General features: G+C 29.8%; 3 protein-coding genes across 3 annotated transcripts; all 3 read right to left on the bottom strand.

Moving 5' to 3' along the window:
* Positions 1-4,472: 4,472 nt before the first annotated feature.
* On the bottom strand, positions 4,473-5,664 carry LOC137829472 (uncharacterized). The gene has a single exon (XM_068636273.2). It carries the CDS (start codon positions 5,193-5,195, stop codon positions 4,629-4,631), a length of 567 nt encoding a protein of 188 aa, XP_068492374.1. The 5' UTR covers positions 5,196-5,664; the 3' UTR covers positions 4,473-4,628.
* Positions 5,665-10,136: 4,472 nt separating this feature from the next.
* LOC137830720 (uncharacterized) lies at positions 10,137-11,942 on the bottom strand. Its single transcript, XM_068638209.2, has 5 exons — positions 11,608-11,942; positions 11,399-11,525; positions 11,041-11,319; positions 10,861-10,962; positions 10,137-10,784 (listed from the first exon to the last, which is right to left on the bottom strand). The coding sequence occupies exons 1-5, from the start codon at positions 11,820-11,822 to the stop codon at positions 10,290-10,292; spliced, it is 1,218 nt and encodes a 405-aa protein (XP_068494310.2). The 5' UTR covers positions 11,823-11,942; the 3' UTR covers positions 10,137-10,289.
* Positions 11,943-15,060: 3,118 nt separating this feature from the next.
* On the bottom strand, positions 15,061-16,134 carry LOC137828712 (uncharacterized). The gene is made up of 2 exons (XM_068635392.2): positions 15,883-16,134; positions 15,061-15,568 (listed from the first exon to the last, which is right to left on the bottom strand). Exons 1-2 carry the CDS (start codon positions 16,013-16,015, stop codon positions 15,300-15,302), a joined length of 402 nt encoding a protein of 133 aa, XP_068491493.1. The 5' UTR covers positions 16,016-16,134; the 3' UTR covers positions 15,061-15,299.
* Positions 16,135-16,382: the final 248 nt, after the last annotated feature.

The following is a 16,382-nucleotide window of genomic DNA, read 5'->3' as shown; positions in this document are numbered from 1 at the left end:
TGAGAGTAACAAATATTTAATTACCAGATGCAATGTGCAAATTACACATGATAAAAAATTAATGTAACAATAGTTTAAATAAGAAATATTTTTAAATAATAAAAATTATATTAATTGTACTAAAAACTTAGGGCAAAAATTTAATAATTGTAGTAGGTGGATTTAAGATTTTTTTCTTTATGAACTGAATTAATGTGGGATATTTTCCTATTATAAAAACGTGATTATATATTTGTATAACTTTCAAATAATAAATTAATATGAAATACTGTAGAGATATCTCAACTATTAAAAATATTAATTATATATCACTACAATAAAAAAAAAATCATTAAATAGAAACAAACTTAGAGACAAAAAATAGTTAGTTGGTATAGTGATTAAGTTAGTAACCATTCTAAAGATTAAAAAAATTATTGGTTTCTTTATTGGTTTCTAAATTAGTTTTTATTATTGATAAATAGTTTCTAAATTAGTATCTAATTACTTACCAATGTTTTTCTACCAAATTTAGAATATAAATAATTGATAATTAAAACCTTGGTAGTTAATTAAATACCAATTTAAAAACTATTTATCAATAATAAAAACTAATTTAGAAATCAATAAATTTTTTGTAGTCTTTAAAATGGTATATAATTTAGTCACTATAGCAACTAATTATTTTGATTTCTAAAATTATTTTTTATTTAATGATTTTTTTTAGTGTATGTATATAACTTTCAAAAACATCAATGACGAACAAAACTCATGTTTACCATTTAACTCAGAAAGCCATGCCCTTTAAACATTCGGACATCATCCACTACAGGAGAATAGAAACTAATTTTAGAAAAAAAAATAATAATTAGTTGTTATAGTAACTAAATTTAAGACCATTTTAGAGAGTAACAAAATTATTGGTTTCTAAATTAGTTTTTTATTACTGATAAATAGTTTCTAAATTGGTATCTAATTAGCTACCAAATTTAAAATTTTGGTAGCTAATTAGAAACCAATTTAGAAACTATTTATTAATAATAGAAACTACTTTAAAAATAAAATAAAAAATTTAATCTCTAAAATGATATCTAATTTAATCACTATAACAACTAATTATTTTTTTTCTATAAAATTAGTTTATATTTCATAATTTTTTTTTAATGATTAAATAGTTTTATCTTGATTGTTGTATAAGTTGAGTGGATTTAAGTTATTGAATTTGATTATGAAAAAGGTTTTGAAGGTGGAGAAGATGAATATAGAAAGTGCAGAGAGGGAAAGTGAAGTGTCTGAGATGGGAATGAGACCATCAATGTCATCCCAAATGTCCTATAGCTTAGACTGTGAAATTATTTTCTGATAAGAAGCACTGACACAACCCTTCTCTTCTCTTCAATTTCAAACTCACTCAGTTTGTGTTTTGGACCACTCCACTGCTATACACCACTATGTCTTTTGCCACTACATATGCTGCATACACATGCATCAATTTATTACCTCCTCCCTCTCCACTCATTCCAATCATGCATGTCATTTTAGTCGATCTCAGGTTGGTTTGATCACTTTCTGTATATGAGTTGGAACATTTTTGAAGTGTCGATATAAGATTTGGAACATCTTTGTGCAGGTTAGTTTAATCACTTTTTGTATACGAGTTGGAACACTTCTGAAATGTTTGTATAAGATTTGGAACATTTTTGTGCAGATTAGTTTGACCACTTTCTGTATTTGAGTTGGAACATTTCTGAAGTGTCTGTATAAGAATTAAAATACTCTAAATTGTCTTATTTTATTTTATTTATTCTATGCTGATAATAAATAAAAAAACTATGTCATTCTAAATTTTTATTACATTTCAGCTATGTAACTCTAAATTAAATGCCTAATTCTCCTTCTCATCACAACTTTTTCAGCTATATTTATAGAAACTAGAACGACTGAATTAAGAAAAAATATTTTCACAACATACGCACCATAAAATCTTAATTTAGTCACTAAATTCTTGCACCCCTAATCATATAATTGCATTAAATTCAAAAACTAAAACAAGAAAAAAATATCTCAAAAGATATCTATCATAACTCCTATTTTAATCCCAATAATATCATAATAACCCATTAGGTTGCATTGTGAGATCTCTGATGCAAGAGTAGAAACTTAATTTTGATTTAAATTGGATTTTGTGTAATGCACAACATTGATTGACTATCTCAATATAACATTCAAAGTATGTAAGGTTATATGTAGTTACTCAATTCTTTTGACTATATGAAAATGAACATACAAAATTAGGAATTAGATGTGAGTGTGTCAAGATCTTCTTAAGAAACGGTGAGTCTTCGTGTTAAGTTTGACTTATGAAGGAGTACAAGTCAGCAAAGGCATCACTAAAGTAGTAGAGAACTTTAACAAAATTCTTCAACAATCACTCCAATGATCCAAAGTCATATTAAAAGCTTTAATGTTGGAGTACTAAAGCTTTAATGAGTTCGCGACTATTATCTAAGAGGAACAATTATGCTATGCTAAATCAAGATGACCTTGTACTTCTATAACATTATGAGTTTGAAGAAAAAACTCAAAATCAACTGGATTTCAAGGATTGCATGTTTAAGACAAAGAGGTTTCAAAGTATAGGTTTTCATATCTTGTCTAAAAAATATTGAAACACTTCAAGGTCAATGTGGAAGGAGAGGTTGTTTTACATTTTTCATAAAACCAATGAAATCACAAATGTGACTCTCCACAAATAGCTTTTGAAAAGCATAATGGTTCTTGGTCACTAAAGGATGAGGTTAAAGATTTTATTGAACTAGAAAATGCTCAAGACACTAAAGCATTTTAACCTAAATTTGAAATTAGTGGTACTCAAAACAATGATCCAATGTGACATGTAATTCAACTTGTCTATCCTAATCCACTTCTTTTTGTTTTGAACAACACATGTTATCATTTATTTGCAACTCGTCACTAATTTCACCATGAATTCTATGTAGCAAGGTTTCATCACCTAAACAATCAAATTGAAGGACTCGAGAATCATATAAGTGACCTGCAATTATACTAAATAGGAATTAGGATTTGCATGTTTGCTTTTATGATAGCTTTTTATTTCCTATTTTTTTCATATTATTTAATGTAGAACCATTCGAAAACAAAATTATTAATTTTGTTGGAAGTTCTTTTTGTGTCTTGATTTGTGGTCTGCAGTTTCATTTTAATGCTTAGATGTGACCAACTCTTATATGGAGGACATCATTACCTTTGTCTTATAAGTTGAAATAATTAAAGTGGGTCATTTTTAATAAAGTTACGTAACTATTTTTCTGTATAATATATATTTATAATTTAAAATATTTGAATATAATGAAACATTATTTATTGTTACCAACAATAAATGTATTAGTTTTACCTGCAAGTTTTTGATTTGTTTCACTTGGTGTAAATTACTTGAAGTGGCTCAGAAGGACCCTGACCTTTGTAGGCTTTTGCATGAATTGGGAGGAGACAAAGAATAAATATAGGACCACCATATAAGACAAGAGAATATTATTATTTTGTACAATTAGATTTTCAACATATTTACATATCTTTTTTCTCATCTTTCTAGATCACACTATCAATCTTATATATCACTTCTCTTTTTCCTTCCCTATCTTCAATTACAAGATTTGTTGCACATGTTTTCAATAACATTTCTTTTCCAACCATGTTTTTGTATTTTCAAAACTTAAAACAATATATGATATGTGTTTGGCTAATTTTTTTAAAATAAATTCTTTTAACTAAACTTATCTTAATATAGTTTTACATTACTCAATAGTCGACACCAATGATATTTTACTGACTATTTCTTTCTCCAATCTATTAAAACATATTTTAAAGATAAAATTGTAACGGATCACCAACTTTCAAAACGGAAAATACTTACTGTTTCGACCTGGATCCTCCTAGTTGAAGGGCGAAGGAGCCTCTTCGGCCCCACAGTGGGCATCATTGTTCCGACTTCAAGTCGTTGGACAACATCGCTAGAGTCAATCACCGCATCCGAGGTATTGTCCACTTTGGAGGTTAGTGTTTCGTCATGGTTTTGTCTTTAAAAGGTGCCTCAAAGGGTGAAGGGAGGAGGGAGTATATAAACTGCCATTGGCCTCGATTCCTGAACGATATGGAACTATATTGACATACGGGAACAAACCCGAGTCGAGATCTAAGGGGAGTGGATCCCCTAGTTGATACAAAATACAAAATTTTATATAATTTATATATATTTATGATATTGTTAGTCTTTTAGAAAACTATTGATAACTACTAATACAATAATATTTATTAAAGCTGACTCATCATTTAATTAGAAGAATATTTTAATTTCTACATTAGTTATTTTAATGCATAAATTAAATTATGAAAAGCTAACTTCAACCTAGGAAATATACTTATTAATATTATTATTATTGTTATTTTTTAAGATTTAACTCTTGAAGCATATAGAAGTGAAGAAGAGAGAATTATTTGATAATTACAATGAAATGAAGCAACCTTGTTGTGTTCATGTAATAAAAAAAAAAGATGAACACTACCTGAGGATAATTCCAACACTAACTAATGAAAAAAGTTCATTGATGTTACAAGGTTGAATGAAGGATTCAATTCACAGAAGAATCTGGAAGATTATTTGGAGCAGAAACAGATACAGCAATAACGTTATGATCTATCTGAGAAGGGCTTCTCCAAAATCCAGACTCATAAAACATCTCCCACATCTTTTTCTCCAGCTCCAACAACTCCGGGTCCTTCTCCGCCTCGCTCAGCCGCCGCACCGCCGCCACGTCCACGCCGTCGTCGCTGCAGAGCGGGTACACCCGCCCCGCGCCCATGATGTCGTCGCAGCACCCGCACGTGCACCGCCGCACGTGCGAGGCCGCCGCATCCGCATCCGCAGCCGCCTCCAGCCCCTCCTTCTTGCTCTGCAGCCGCCTCTGCCGCTTCCGCCGCAGCATCTTCTGGTAAAGGCTCGCCGGCAACTTGTACATGGCCAGATACACCATGTTCGCCAGCCCGAACGAGAAGCAGCAGCACACGGCGGCGGTGCCACCCACAGCCTCCCCCATCCGCGTCCCCGACCCCGGGAAGCCCCCGCTCTGCCGCAGAAGCGACCTTCGCCGGTGAGACACCACCGGTCGGAAAACAACCCTTTTGGACATAACTGACATAACCGTTTCCTAACTGCCTAACGGAATCAGTTATAGTTATTTCTAAAAAAAAATTGTTGTTCTCTTTTATCCTTCTTTCTTCTTCGAATCAGATTCTAACGATAATCCACACGGTTTTATGGTGCGGATTTTTCGTTAGTGTTTCTGAAGAAAGAAGGGATGAAAAGGTTCTATGAGAGAACGGTTTTATCTTTTTCCTTGCGTTTGGCCATGGGGGCAAGGAGACAAAGGGTGAGTTCAGAAAGTTTTATAGGAAAACCCAAATTAGTTTTTTGATGGGAAATTGAATTTTTGGAGATGATTAAGCTAAATATAGGGAAGAAGATAAAGAAGGTGTTAATTAATTGAGGTGATTTTTTTAGGGTTTGGAAATTTGATGAAAATAGATATAGAAATAGAATGATGCAGCTCAACACTTTGAATTGGACACTACTCTATTTCTTGCATTTACTTTTGACTTTAATATGTTTCATCCAACCAAGGTACATCTAGTGCAGTTGTGTTCTCAAGTACCTTAATTTGTAACTGAAACTGTGTATAAAATAACTATTTATTGAAAATTAAAACTCATTTTGCTGATTTCTACCTTTCCCAAAAACTACTAAATGTTTTGGTCATGTGCATCACATACTATTATTGTGTTATATAATAATCATAAATATTTACCAAACATGTTGGTAGTGGACAGAGATACTATTTCATAGTTTAGAGGGTCTGGTCCCCCATTTTTTCTGATTCACACACACGTTTATAAAATTAAGAAAATGTTAAAATTATTTTATTATTGTCTATTTGTCTTTTCTTAAATTATATTGCAAATATAATAATAGTTTTTTTTTTATAAATATTTTATTTCTCCTTTTTATGAAATTGTCTCGTTAACATTAAAAGTTGTTTTTTTCCTAGTAAATGAATTTCATCTTTTAATGTTGTGTTTGGAGTGACGAATATACTCTTTATGGAAAAAAAAAAGTGTCTTTTATATTTAGATCACATCCTGACTTAAGTTGACATTGCTCCAACTTGACTTATCCCAATATAAACAGGTTCACTTAACTTAACATGGACGCAAGTTGACTTGGTCCAATCTAAGTTCTGTCTGACTTAGTCCGATAAAGATATAATTCATTCTTACTTGACTTGGACTTCACTGACTTGGCCCAACTTGGTCTTAACCTGATTCAGTCTGATGTGGGCATGTCCAACTTAGCCTAATGTGAATTCAAGTCGAATAAACCAGAATTGGACTTAGGTCGACTTGGTCGGAAGTGAGATTCTGTTGATTTTTTTTATAAGGAGACCTTGGATTACTTGATCCAATCTAGGTCCAAACTTACTCTATCTTGGATGACTTGACAACAAAGAGTCTAATAAATACAAAAGGACTAGGAGGGTAAAATAAGTTATGTACCCTTTGAGTATTTATTTAGATAGATAATTTCTAATGATAAGTTAATTTTGTATAAAATTATAAAAAATTTATGATAAATATATTATTTAAGTAAGAAAATTTAAAAGAAATTAAAATTTTATAAATTTATGTATTTTTTCCATATTCTACATTTATTAGACATTGTTAATTGTGTAAAGATTATAACATACTAGATTAAGATATCATCAGTTCAATTGAGATTGATAACTCATTATCTCCACATATCATCAGCTTAATTGAGGTCGAAACTCGTTATCACGACATGTATTATTTTTCATGTTAAAGTCAGTTAATATTATTTTTCATTTGACATAATTAAAGTTATTTTTTATTTTATTTTAAGCAATTGTAATTTTCTTAGTCAACATTAACAATGTCAATATGAGGGGTTCTTTTTCTATTGATGTTAGAAGTTTTTTTTTCGTGTAAGAACAGCAAAAAAAAAAATATTATCAACTAAGGAGACTTTTGGCCAACCTTATTGATCTGACTGATGCTGGTTGGATAAATTTTTCAACTGATATTAATTGAAAATAAAAAAGAAATCGACCAACAACATATATTACTTAAATAATTATGGTTTTATCTTCAATTGAAAATAACCTCGTTAACCAAGATATAAATCATTGTTCAAGTTAGTTTAAAAATCTTGATGAACTTAATAAAAATATAACTTCGAATAACATCAACTAAAAAATGTTATTGATTGGCATTTTAATTTAATAAATAATTTTTAAAAAGTGAATGTAATTGAAATACTCTATCTAGTGAAATGAATTTAAATTTAATGTATTATATATATATATATATATATTGATTGATTGGTGGTTATATGCTATTTACAAAGTTTTTGCTATTTTATATTTATGCAAGTTGTTACTCCTTATACCAATATTAATATATATTAGTTTGTTGCTGAAAAAAATAATTGAGCTCAAATGACAAGAAACCATATATGATTAAAGCAAACCACATTTTTATATTAAGCTACTTTCTTCTTTTTTCCATAAAAGTGAGTTGTGTAGAACCATTTTGAATGATCTAGAAAATAAAATTAATATTATAAAAACTCAAATCCGTAATTGACTTGTAGATCAATAACTCACCTACTAACATTAATTGAGATAAATTATAATGAATTTTATATATATATATATATATATATATATATATATTTAAATCCATAGAAGGTGTAGGTAGTAAAGTGTTGTAAACTATTATATACAACATGTTTGACCTTGTAATACGTGAGAGAGTGAAACAAGAAAGCAACATGTTATTACACAACGTATTATTAATTACATATGCAATGCTACAATAAATTAATTTATTTCAATTTAACTACTTTTTAACATCTATTATCTATATAATAATAAAGGGAATATTTCTATTTTTATTTACAATTTTACCTTTTAAATAATTGTTTTTTAAATTCAAATAATTATTCATAATGAAAAATTACCTCATATATTAATTTAAAAAATTCAATTTGAATTAATTCTTTATGAAAAAAAAGTTAGAAGCGATTATCATTGTGTTGATATACTATTGTCACTGTTATAATAATAATATTATTAATATTATAAGAAAAACGTAATCTGTACAAAATGTTCATTATTAAAATTTTAACAGTTTAACAATTTTTACAAACTGCTATTATTTTTGTTTTGTAGATATTTACTTTATATTAATTTGAATTATATAATTTGTTTTCTACATGGAATAATTGTTTCAAATATCAAAATAATTTTTTGATCAATATTTATCTTTGAAAATGTTATTTAATTTTTCAAAATATTTTATGAATAAAATGAAATTTAAAATTTAAAATGAAAAGGTTAATAACTGTTTTTGATAAACTATATATAATAATACGACGTTCAAAATTCGTAACCTTTTAAATATGTTAATTCACTTAATATTACAATTCATAATTAACATTACTTTACTTCAAAAATTAAGATAAAATTATTTAAAAAAATGTCATATATGAAAATAAGATAGTAAAAAAATGAGAATATATATAAGAAGATAGAGATGGCGTAAAGAAAATTAGATATGTCGGCATGATATGATATAAAATATATTCCGTTGATGGAAAAGGGAAAAAGGGACCAAATTCCAAATTCCACTCAAATTCAACTTTTCAAAATACGTTATTATTTGGTTCTTGCAGATTTTAAATAAATTAAACTAGATAAAGCTTTTGTTTTTTTTTATTTATAAAAACTCTTATATTAGACATTACTGCATATCTCTCAATTAGGTTAACAACTCCAACTAAGAATTATGAATATGAAGTTATTGTTAAACATTTTAAAATATTAATAAACTGAAAAATTAATTACAGAGAATGATTTAAAATTCAGATAAAAATATGTAATGCAAAAAATTATAAATATTAAAAAGTAAAATTAAAATTATAATGTTATCACATGCTCTTAAATTTTGGAGAAGAACCAAGAGTTTGAAGTATATAACTAACGAAATAGAAAACTGCAACACTCCCCTTTTTATATATATATTTCTTAATTTTATAAACGTTTCACATTTAAGTAACTAATTTTGTTCAGTACTGAAAAAAAATAAAAAATTAATTAATTTATAACACAAATTATTTAGTATAGTTTAAAATTGATGATATTTTTTTAATTAATTTATTTGAGATAAAATTTCCATTATATATAGATGATTATTTCTCAATTGTCCAATGTATATGTATACATTATCCATGTCTAAATTAAGAACCAGGACAAACTTGTTTGCATATTAACAATTAAAATAAAATAAAATAAATTCTATTTGAAATAACTTATAATTTCATCAATCATATGACTCAAGATCTAAAAAAAACTAAATCCAACTTCAGTTCACTAAAAAAGGTGTTGAATATCACACTACAAAAAAAATCACTTTTAGCGACCACCAAATTAGGTCGCTAAAATCACTATAATCGGTCGCTAATCATATCTGCGACCGAAACAGTCACCAAATACAGATGGAAGCGAAAACCCTGATCGCAAAGCCGTTAGCGACCGAATTATAAAGTGGTCGCTAAATTGCAACCGAAATTTCAGTGGCTAAATCGGTCGCAGGGAATTTGGTCACCAAAATTTAGAAACTAAATTAGCAACCGAAAATTCGGTTGCTAAATTTGTCGCAGATAAATTTAGTCACCAAAATTCGAAAACCAAATTAGCAACCGAAATTTCGGTGACCAAATCGGTCGCAAAAAATTTGGTCACAGAAATTCAAAACCCAAATTAGCTACCCAAATTTCGGTGGCTGAATTAGAAGGTGATAGCGACCACCATTTTCGGTCGCTAAAAAGAAATCTTTTGGTGACTATTTTGGTGGCTAAATGGAGACTTCTACAGCGACAAATTTGATTTCGGTGGCTAAATAGCCACCAAATCAAGTTCGGTGGCTATTTTTATTTGTATTATTAATACCTATTTAAAATGGTATTTTGACTATTTTATAAAAAAATCCAGACCTGCTTATAGAGATACTCAAAATTCAATCAAGCTAAATTGTAATGAACTTCAAATACATAGTTTAAGAAGAAGTTGTGCTCAAATTAAAGGTAAATCATACTACACAACTAAAACTGTTGAAAACTAGTTAAAAGAGTCAAATCTATGATATAATTCAACATATAACTAATCTTCTTCTGAACTGTCATCTCTACTCTGGTCTCCTTTATGATGTCCACTGGTAGTAGGATCTGAAGAGCCTGATGCGGGATTATTCATTTGAATGTGTTGTAGGATGAGTTGCATCTTCTCATCTTGTTTGCGCATGCGTTCACTTTGCTCTTCATGAGTTTTCATCAATAACTCCATCTTTTCTTCAAGTGTCCGCTCCTTGACACGTTTTGTCATAAGTTCATCATTTAGCTTTTGAATAATCTCACGCATTTCTTCTATTTGATGGACTACTGGAGCTTGACTTGCAGCAGAGTGAGGACTTGTTGAACTATTAAACCTTTTGCTCAATACACCAAGACCATAAACATTCCCTTTTTTATTTCCACTTCCAACAACATCGATGTATATTTCATTGTCATCAATAGAGGCAACATGAGAGTTTTGCGAAGATGCGCTTTCAAGCATTTGCTGTTGTTGGGCTTCTTCTCGACGTTTCTTATATTTCTCCTGAAAATGAAGTCAAATTGATTATTGCGAAGAAAACATATAGTAAAAATTAAACTATAACAAATTTTAAACATACCGCAAGGTCGCGAGTCTTGTCATTGACCCATTGTCCAGTCTTCAATTTCTTTGTTCTCTCTACAACCTCCCAAGCAGTTGGTTGTCGTTCAAGCTCTTTAGTCTACATAAATTCAATAAAAAGATATAATAGATTGTATTTAAATTAAATATAGAAAGAGAAGAAATATAATAATATTACCATTTTCTCAAAGTGAGCTGCGGTAGATATGGAACCACCACAGTAGGCTGAGGCTCCCTTCTCAACAGCCCGATTCGCCTTGGCAATAGCACTCTTGTTCTGGAATTCTGTAGAACTCCAATGCTGGTCCAAGGTTGCTCGAACAAGTTGTGGAATCCAGGTCCCCTTATCTTGACCATGCCTAACTTTACTCATAGCATTTTTAAAGATACGGGAGGCTTTTGTATCAAAAATGGATCTAATGAGTTGGTCTTGTTCCATATCCCACCTATACTCTTTCTGCATGTAAAATAAATTAGAAGAAAAACATTGTAGAAAAATAAAATATCATTTTAAATGTAATCATAACTCAAATTACCTTGAACTCTCCAAACCATCTATCTCTAAGCTCAAGACGAACCTTCTTCCATGTGGGACTGGGTTCATCATATTTTTGCTTGATGATTCGTGAGATTACATTGGAAGGTCCATTTGCAGGTGAAAAACTATGTTCAAAACATATTGTCAAAATGATATATGAAAATTAGATCATATTTACGAATTACAATTAGATTAAAATATACTTACTCTCCTCTTTCTGCATGAAGCCAGGGTCTTTGATCAACTACATTGCCAGACTCATTGTCAGGTGTAAGAGAGTCTTGTATTGGTGAAGGTTGATTCATAGTTGGCTCTGTAGAAAAGGTAGTAGGATTTGATTCTCCTACATGATGTTCAATATCTTGTCCGTGAAGTGTAGGAAGTGGGGCGGCTCCTTCATAAATAGGATGTGTAGACTCCATAGTTGTTGGAAGAACAAACGAAGGGGGAATGTTGGTATTGGGTAAAGATATATCATCAACACGAACACCTCGACCACCACGATTAGGTGGTCTACGACCACCACCTCTACCCCTTGGTGTCATCTGCAAGTAAATAATATTACATATATGAGATGTAATTAATACAATAATCAAAGTGGATCAATCAGTTTTGAATAAACAAATAAAGTAATCATGATCAAAAGACTCAAACCTGTTTGTGTTTTCTACAACCAAATATGTCAACCAAATATGTCAGTTATCTTCCCTGTTATTCACTACAATTATGGGAAACCACAATAAAATTAATGTTAAACATAATTTGGACAAGGTATACAATCAATTTTAATGCATGAATTACCGAAGAGGTATCCGTGTCACTGAAATCACTCTCAATGTTATCCTCACTTGAAATGTATTCCTCCTCGTATTGTTCATCTATGTTTGTTTCATTTAGTAATTGTATATCTATTTCTTCTCCCCCCCCCCCATCAACATCAGCAAGAGAATCATGAATGAATTCTGGATCAACATGTAGCACTACTTCAAGTTGTAGAAGCTCATCATCTTGGTATGGAGTGTCATGCTCAACTTCACTTACTGTGTTATCAATGATTCTAATACGAGCTTTTGTTTTAATTACTCCCAACCAACCTTGGTGTCCCTCTGGATATTTGGTGTAATAAACTTGCTCTGCCTGTTGGGCAAATATGAATGGATCATATGCTTTATTATATCTCCGTGATTCTTTTACTTGAACGATCTCATAGTTCTTATCTACTTTGGTTCCTATATTAGGAGTATTATCAAACCATTCACACTGGAAGAGAACTACATTCATTATTGGAAAGCCAGTATACTCCAATTGAATAATATTAGACAATATTCCATAAAAATCTGACTCTGATTGACCATTGGTTCCTCGTACATAAACACCATAGTTAGTGGAATTCATGTCTTCACTCCAAAGAACAGTGTGAAATTTGTATCCATTGATAACATAGATAGACCATGATTGAACTTTTCTCTTAGGACCCCATGCCAAGTTAACCAATAATGGATCTTCAATATTATTTTCTGGATTTAGAACCTAAACAAAAGATTATAAATTACACAATGTCTATCTAAAAGTAAAATGATCATTTTCTGCTCACTTTCTTTCAATATCTAAGAATCCTTTACTACTGATTGATTTTTATATATAAAATTATTTTTATTCCATATGCTTAATATCTTACTTCGTTTTAAGTTGAACTATGTGTTAAAGGGTGAGTCAATTCTGTGAGGTGGTTCAAATTACAATCAAATTGTGATGTTTGAATTGTTACGTTTTTAAGTATAAAGAGTCACACTCTGATTATGACTATACCTTTTGGCGTAGTGGTAAACGCTCAATTCAACAATTGATATTATAGCTAAGGTCACGAGTTTGATTTCCAGTGTGACAAGGAAAAATTGTTGGTAGTTGCACAATTATCCTATGGCAAAGGTCAAGTGGACCAAGTCATAAGAGTCTGATTCCCAGAGGAACAATTGTTGAGAATATTGTTGTAGGGTGCATTAATTGTTTTGTGGCATAAGTCAGGTTTGTCAAGTAATAATTGAATCGTGAAACTTAAGTTTTTACACTTTTAAGTAGAAAGAGTTATCCTCTATCTATTAGTTATCGATTTTGTCATGATGATAAGCGTTTGATAGAATATTATGTACTCTATCACTATCCTCGACAAATAACATATCATAGCACCTTTCAACATCAATTCAACTCACAATTAACATTAACAACTAAACAATCTATATAGAAAACTTGTAAAAATTGTTACCACATATCCTTCTATTTTGGTTCATATAATTGACGTTGAAAGTTGTTGTTGAAATAGTAGTGTTTTTATTCCATTAAAGTCTTGTAAACTATAAAAAAAATTAAAATAAAATATTTTATTGAGAATCATATGAAATCACATTTAAAATTTACAATAGAGATTTTTTATGTATTCCAATAAAAGATTTAACTTTTAACTCGTTTACCAACAAAAAAAAAACGATTGAAAGCATCAATCAAATTTTCAATATTAATTCAAGTGAAAAGTTAAGATATATATTAAAACAAATGTATGCTATATAAAAATGGTAAGTGAATAAATGAGGCACTTAAGGTCATTATACATTCATGAGCTACCACTTTATATAAAATGTCCTTATAAAGATATAAAAGTACCATATAACCTCATAAAAAAAGTCACCACAAAAGGGTCATGTAATAAAAAAGTTTTTTAATTTTTTCCAAAAAAAATGTGTAATGATAAGAGTTTTCAAATTTGTTAAAAATAAACTTGTCATCTTATTTAAACAATGAATATATATTAAGATGTTCCCATAAATGTAGCAAAAAATATTGATAAAAAGTGTTAAGCTAATTTTAAAAACATTTATTTAGCTATTTTTCTTTATAATGTTGTTTTGCAACACCTTTACATATAGAGTTAACACTTGAAGCAGAGCATATGCAATTGAGATTACTATTAAAAAAGATTTTGATAACCTATCCATAGAGATTGGTTCATTGCTCACTCTTGGTGGAATAATTTACTCCTTTATATAATATTTTACTTTTATTAGGTTTTATTAGGATATATGTTATTTTTTTTCATTTCAAAATTTTCTTAAAATGGTTTTGTTCTTATTTTAATATTTCTCTTCTTCTTTCTAATATTTTATATTTCTCAGAATATTGTAAGTAATAGATAAAGTTGTAATGAAAAAATGTTGTTTGTGTGATTATATATACTTTGAACCTCGTTCTTTAAAGAAGTTTTTTCCAACAAACATAAATAGGTCTAATGTAGACCCAAGCAGTTACATATTCTAAGACATAATATTTTTTTTATCAGCAATAAAAATAGTTTGAGAACATTAGAGATACTTCAACCCATGTACAAAAGAGACCTCAGTCTAGAAATGAAGATTAAGATACTAAAAAACAATTATCAAACACATATACCAACATCATTCTTAGCTAAGGAATAGATTATCCATCAGAGCACATTGAGTAACCAAAATACTAGATCCAACCATTTTGATCTAGCAAGAACATAACATAATTCTTTGTCGATTATTAATAGTTGCAAGATGTGTATCTCTTTTACTTCAATTCACAAGGTTTAATATGGAAAATTTTGTTAGCTTCACACAAATATCTTCATTTTGGGATCAATCAATATTCCAAACCAAAATAGCTAGTTTATTCACATTACACCCAATTATGGACTTAATTGCAACTTCCTTTTAGAAATCCATTCCATCAACCCCTAACCCAATTTCACTATAAAGAGAAAAAGAAGGTGATTTGCTAAATTGAATCAAGATCTCCTCAATCAAATATTTTATTGAGTAAACCGTTTAATAGAGCTAGATCCCACATGTAGATTTTTTGTGGATCCATAACCTAATAGTATAAAATTACTGAAAATCAAACCTCTCCTTCCTATTGTTCATAATCCCCCTATATAGAACAACTCTGTTAGGAGGCATCACATCCTTAAATTTCTCTCCATGCTTCCAATTTTCAGTATCATCCAAATCCATAACTTTCCCAATCACTTCTTGTTCCTTTGCCATGTTTATCCTATCAGTCATAGAATTCTCCATTATAGAATTCTCCATTGGAATTAGTTCCACCATGTCCTTTGCAAATCTCACCTTCTTCTTTGCTTCATGTTTTGTTGAGCCTTGTAACAACAATAAAGAAAAATCACATGATTCAAAATCTCCACAAAAATTCAACAAACAAGTTTAAGTAAAAGAATTGAATTAAGAGAAATGATATATTGATAACTGGTTCTGATATACAACCTAATTTCACGGTCTAAAATTTCAGTTTTTGCATGAAATGACAAAAATACCCTTTTTCATATCATCAATCAGCGGTTGAATATTGAACAGATTGTCAATATATCATTTCTCGTTTTGAATTAAACGAGGACATCACCCAGAAAGAAAAGAAAGGATCATGTGGTTGAAACACATATGCACATGCATGTACCTCGGATTTCACACTCAAATTTCTTCAAGAATTTGTTGCACAAATGCTTATTGACTTGGTGAAACAAAAAGACCATGCCTCCTGATACAGCAAAGACAGTCATCAAGTATTCAAGTCTCATTGAACTCTCCATCTTTCTTTCTCTTTGGTGTTTGACAAGTTTTGTTTTGGTTCACATTGTCCTCACATGTTGGCTTTTATAAGGATCATTGTCCAAGACAAAGAACTTGAACCAAGTACTGAATGAAAGGAAAGAGATCAATAAAGTTTATTTTCTGAAGCAATCAAGATAAATCAATATTAAATAAGGAGTGAGCAAGGTTATCCCTTTGTTCATGTCTTTTGTATGGAAAAGATGGGTCACGAAATAAACGGTTTTCCAAAAGAAAAAGTAGAATTTTTTTGCCAATTTTAACCATAAGAATCCAAAAGATCAATGGCAACTTAAGAAAAAACCTTAAATAGAGAGAAACAAAAGCCAAAGTGGGACTCCTATGTTG

Source organism: Phaseolus vulgaris, chromosome 7 (genome assembly GCF_051622355.1).
Source record: "Phaseolus vulgaris cultivar YP4 chromosome 7, ASM5162235v1, whole genome shotgun sequence".
In the NCBI taxonomy this organism is placed as follows: domain Eukaryota; kingdom Viridiplantae; phylum Streptophyta; class Magnoliopsida; order Fabales; family Fabaceae; genus Phaseolus; species Phaseolus vulgaris.
The sequence above is the reverse complement of the archived record's forward strand: the minus strand, read 5'-3'. Positions and strand labels throughout refer to the sequence as shown.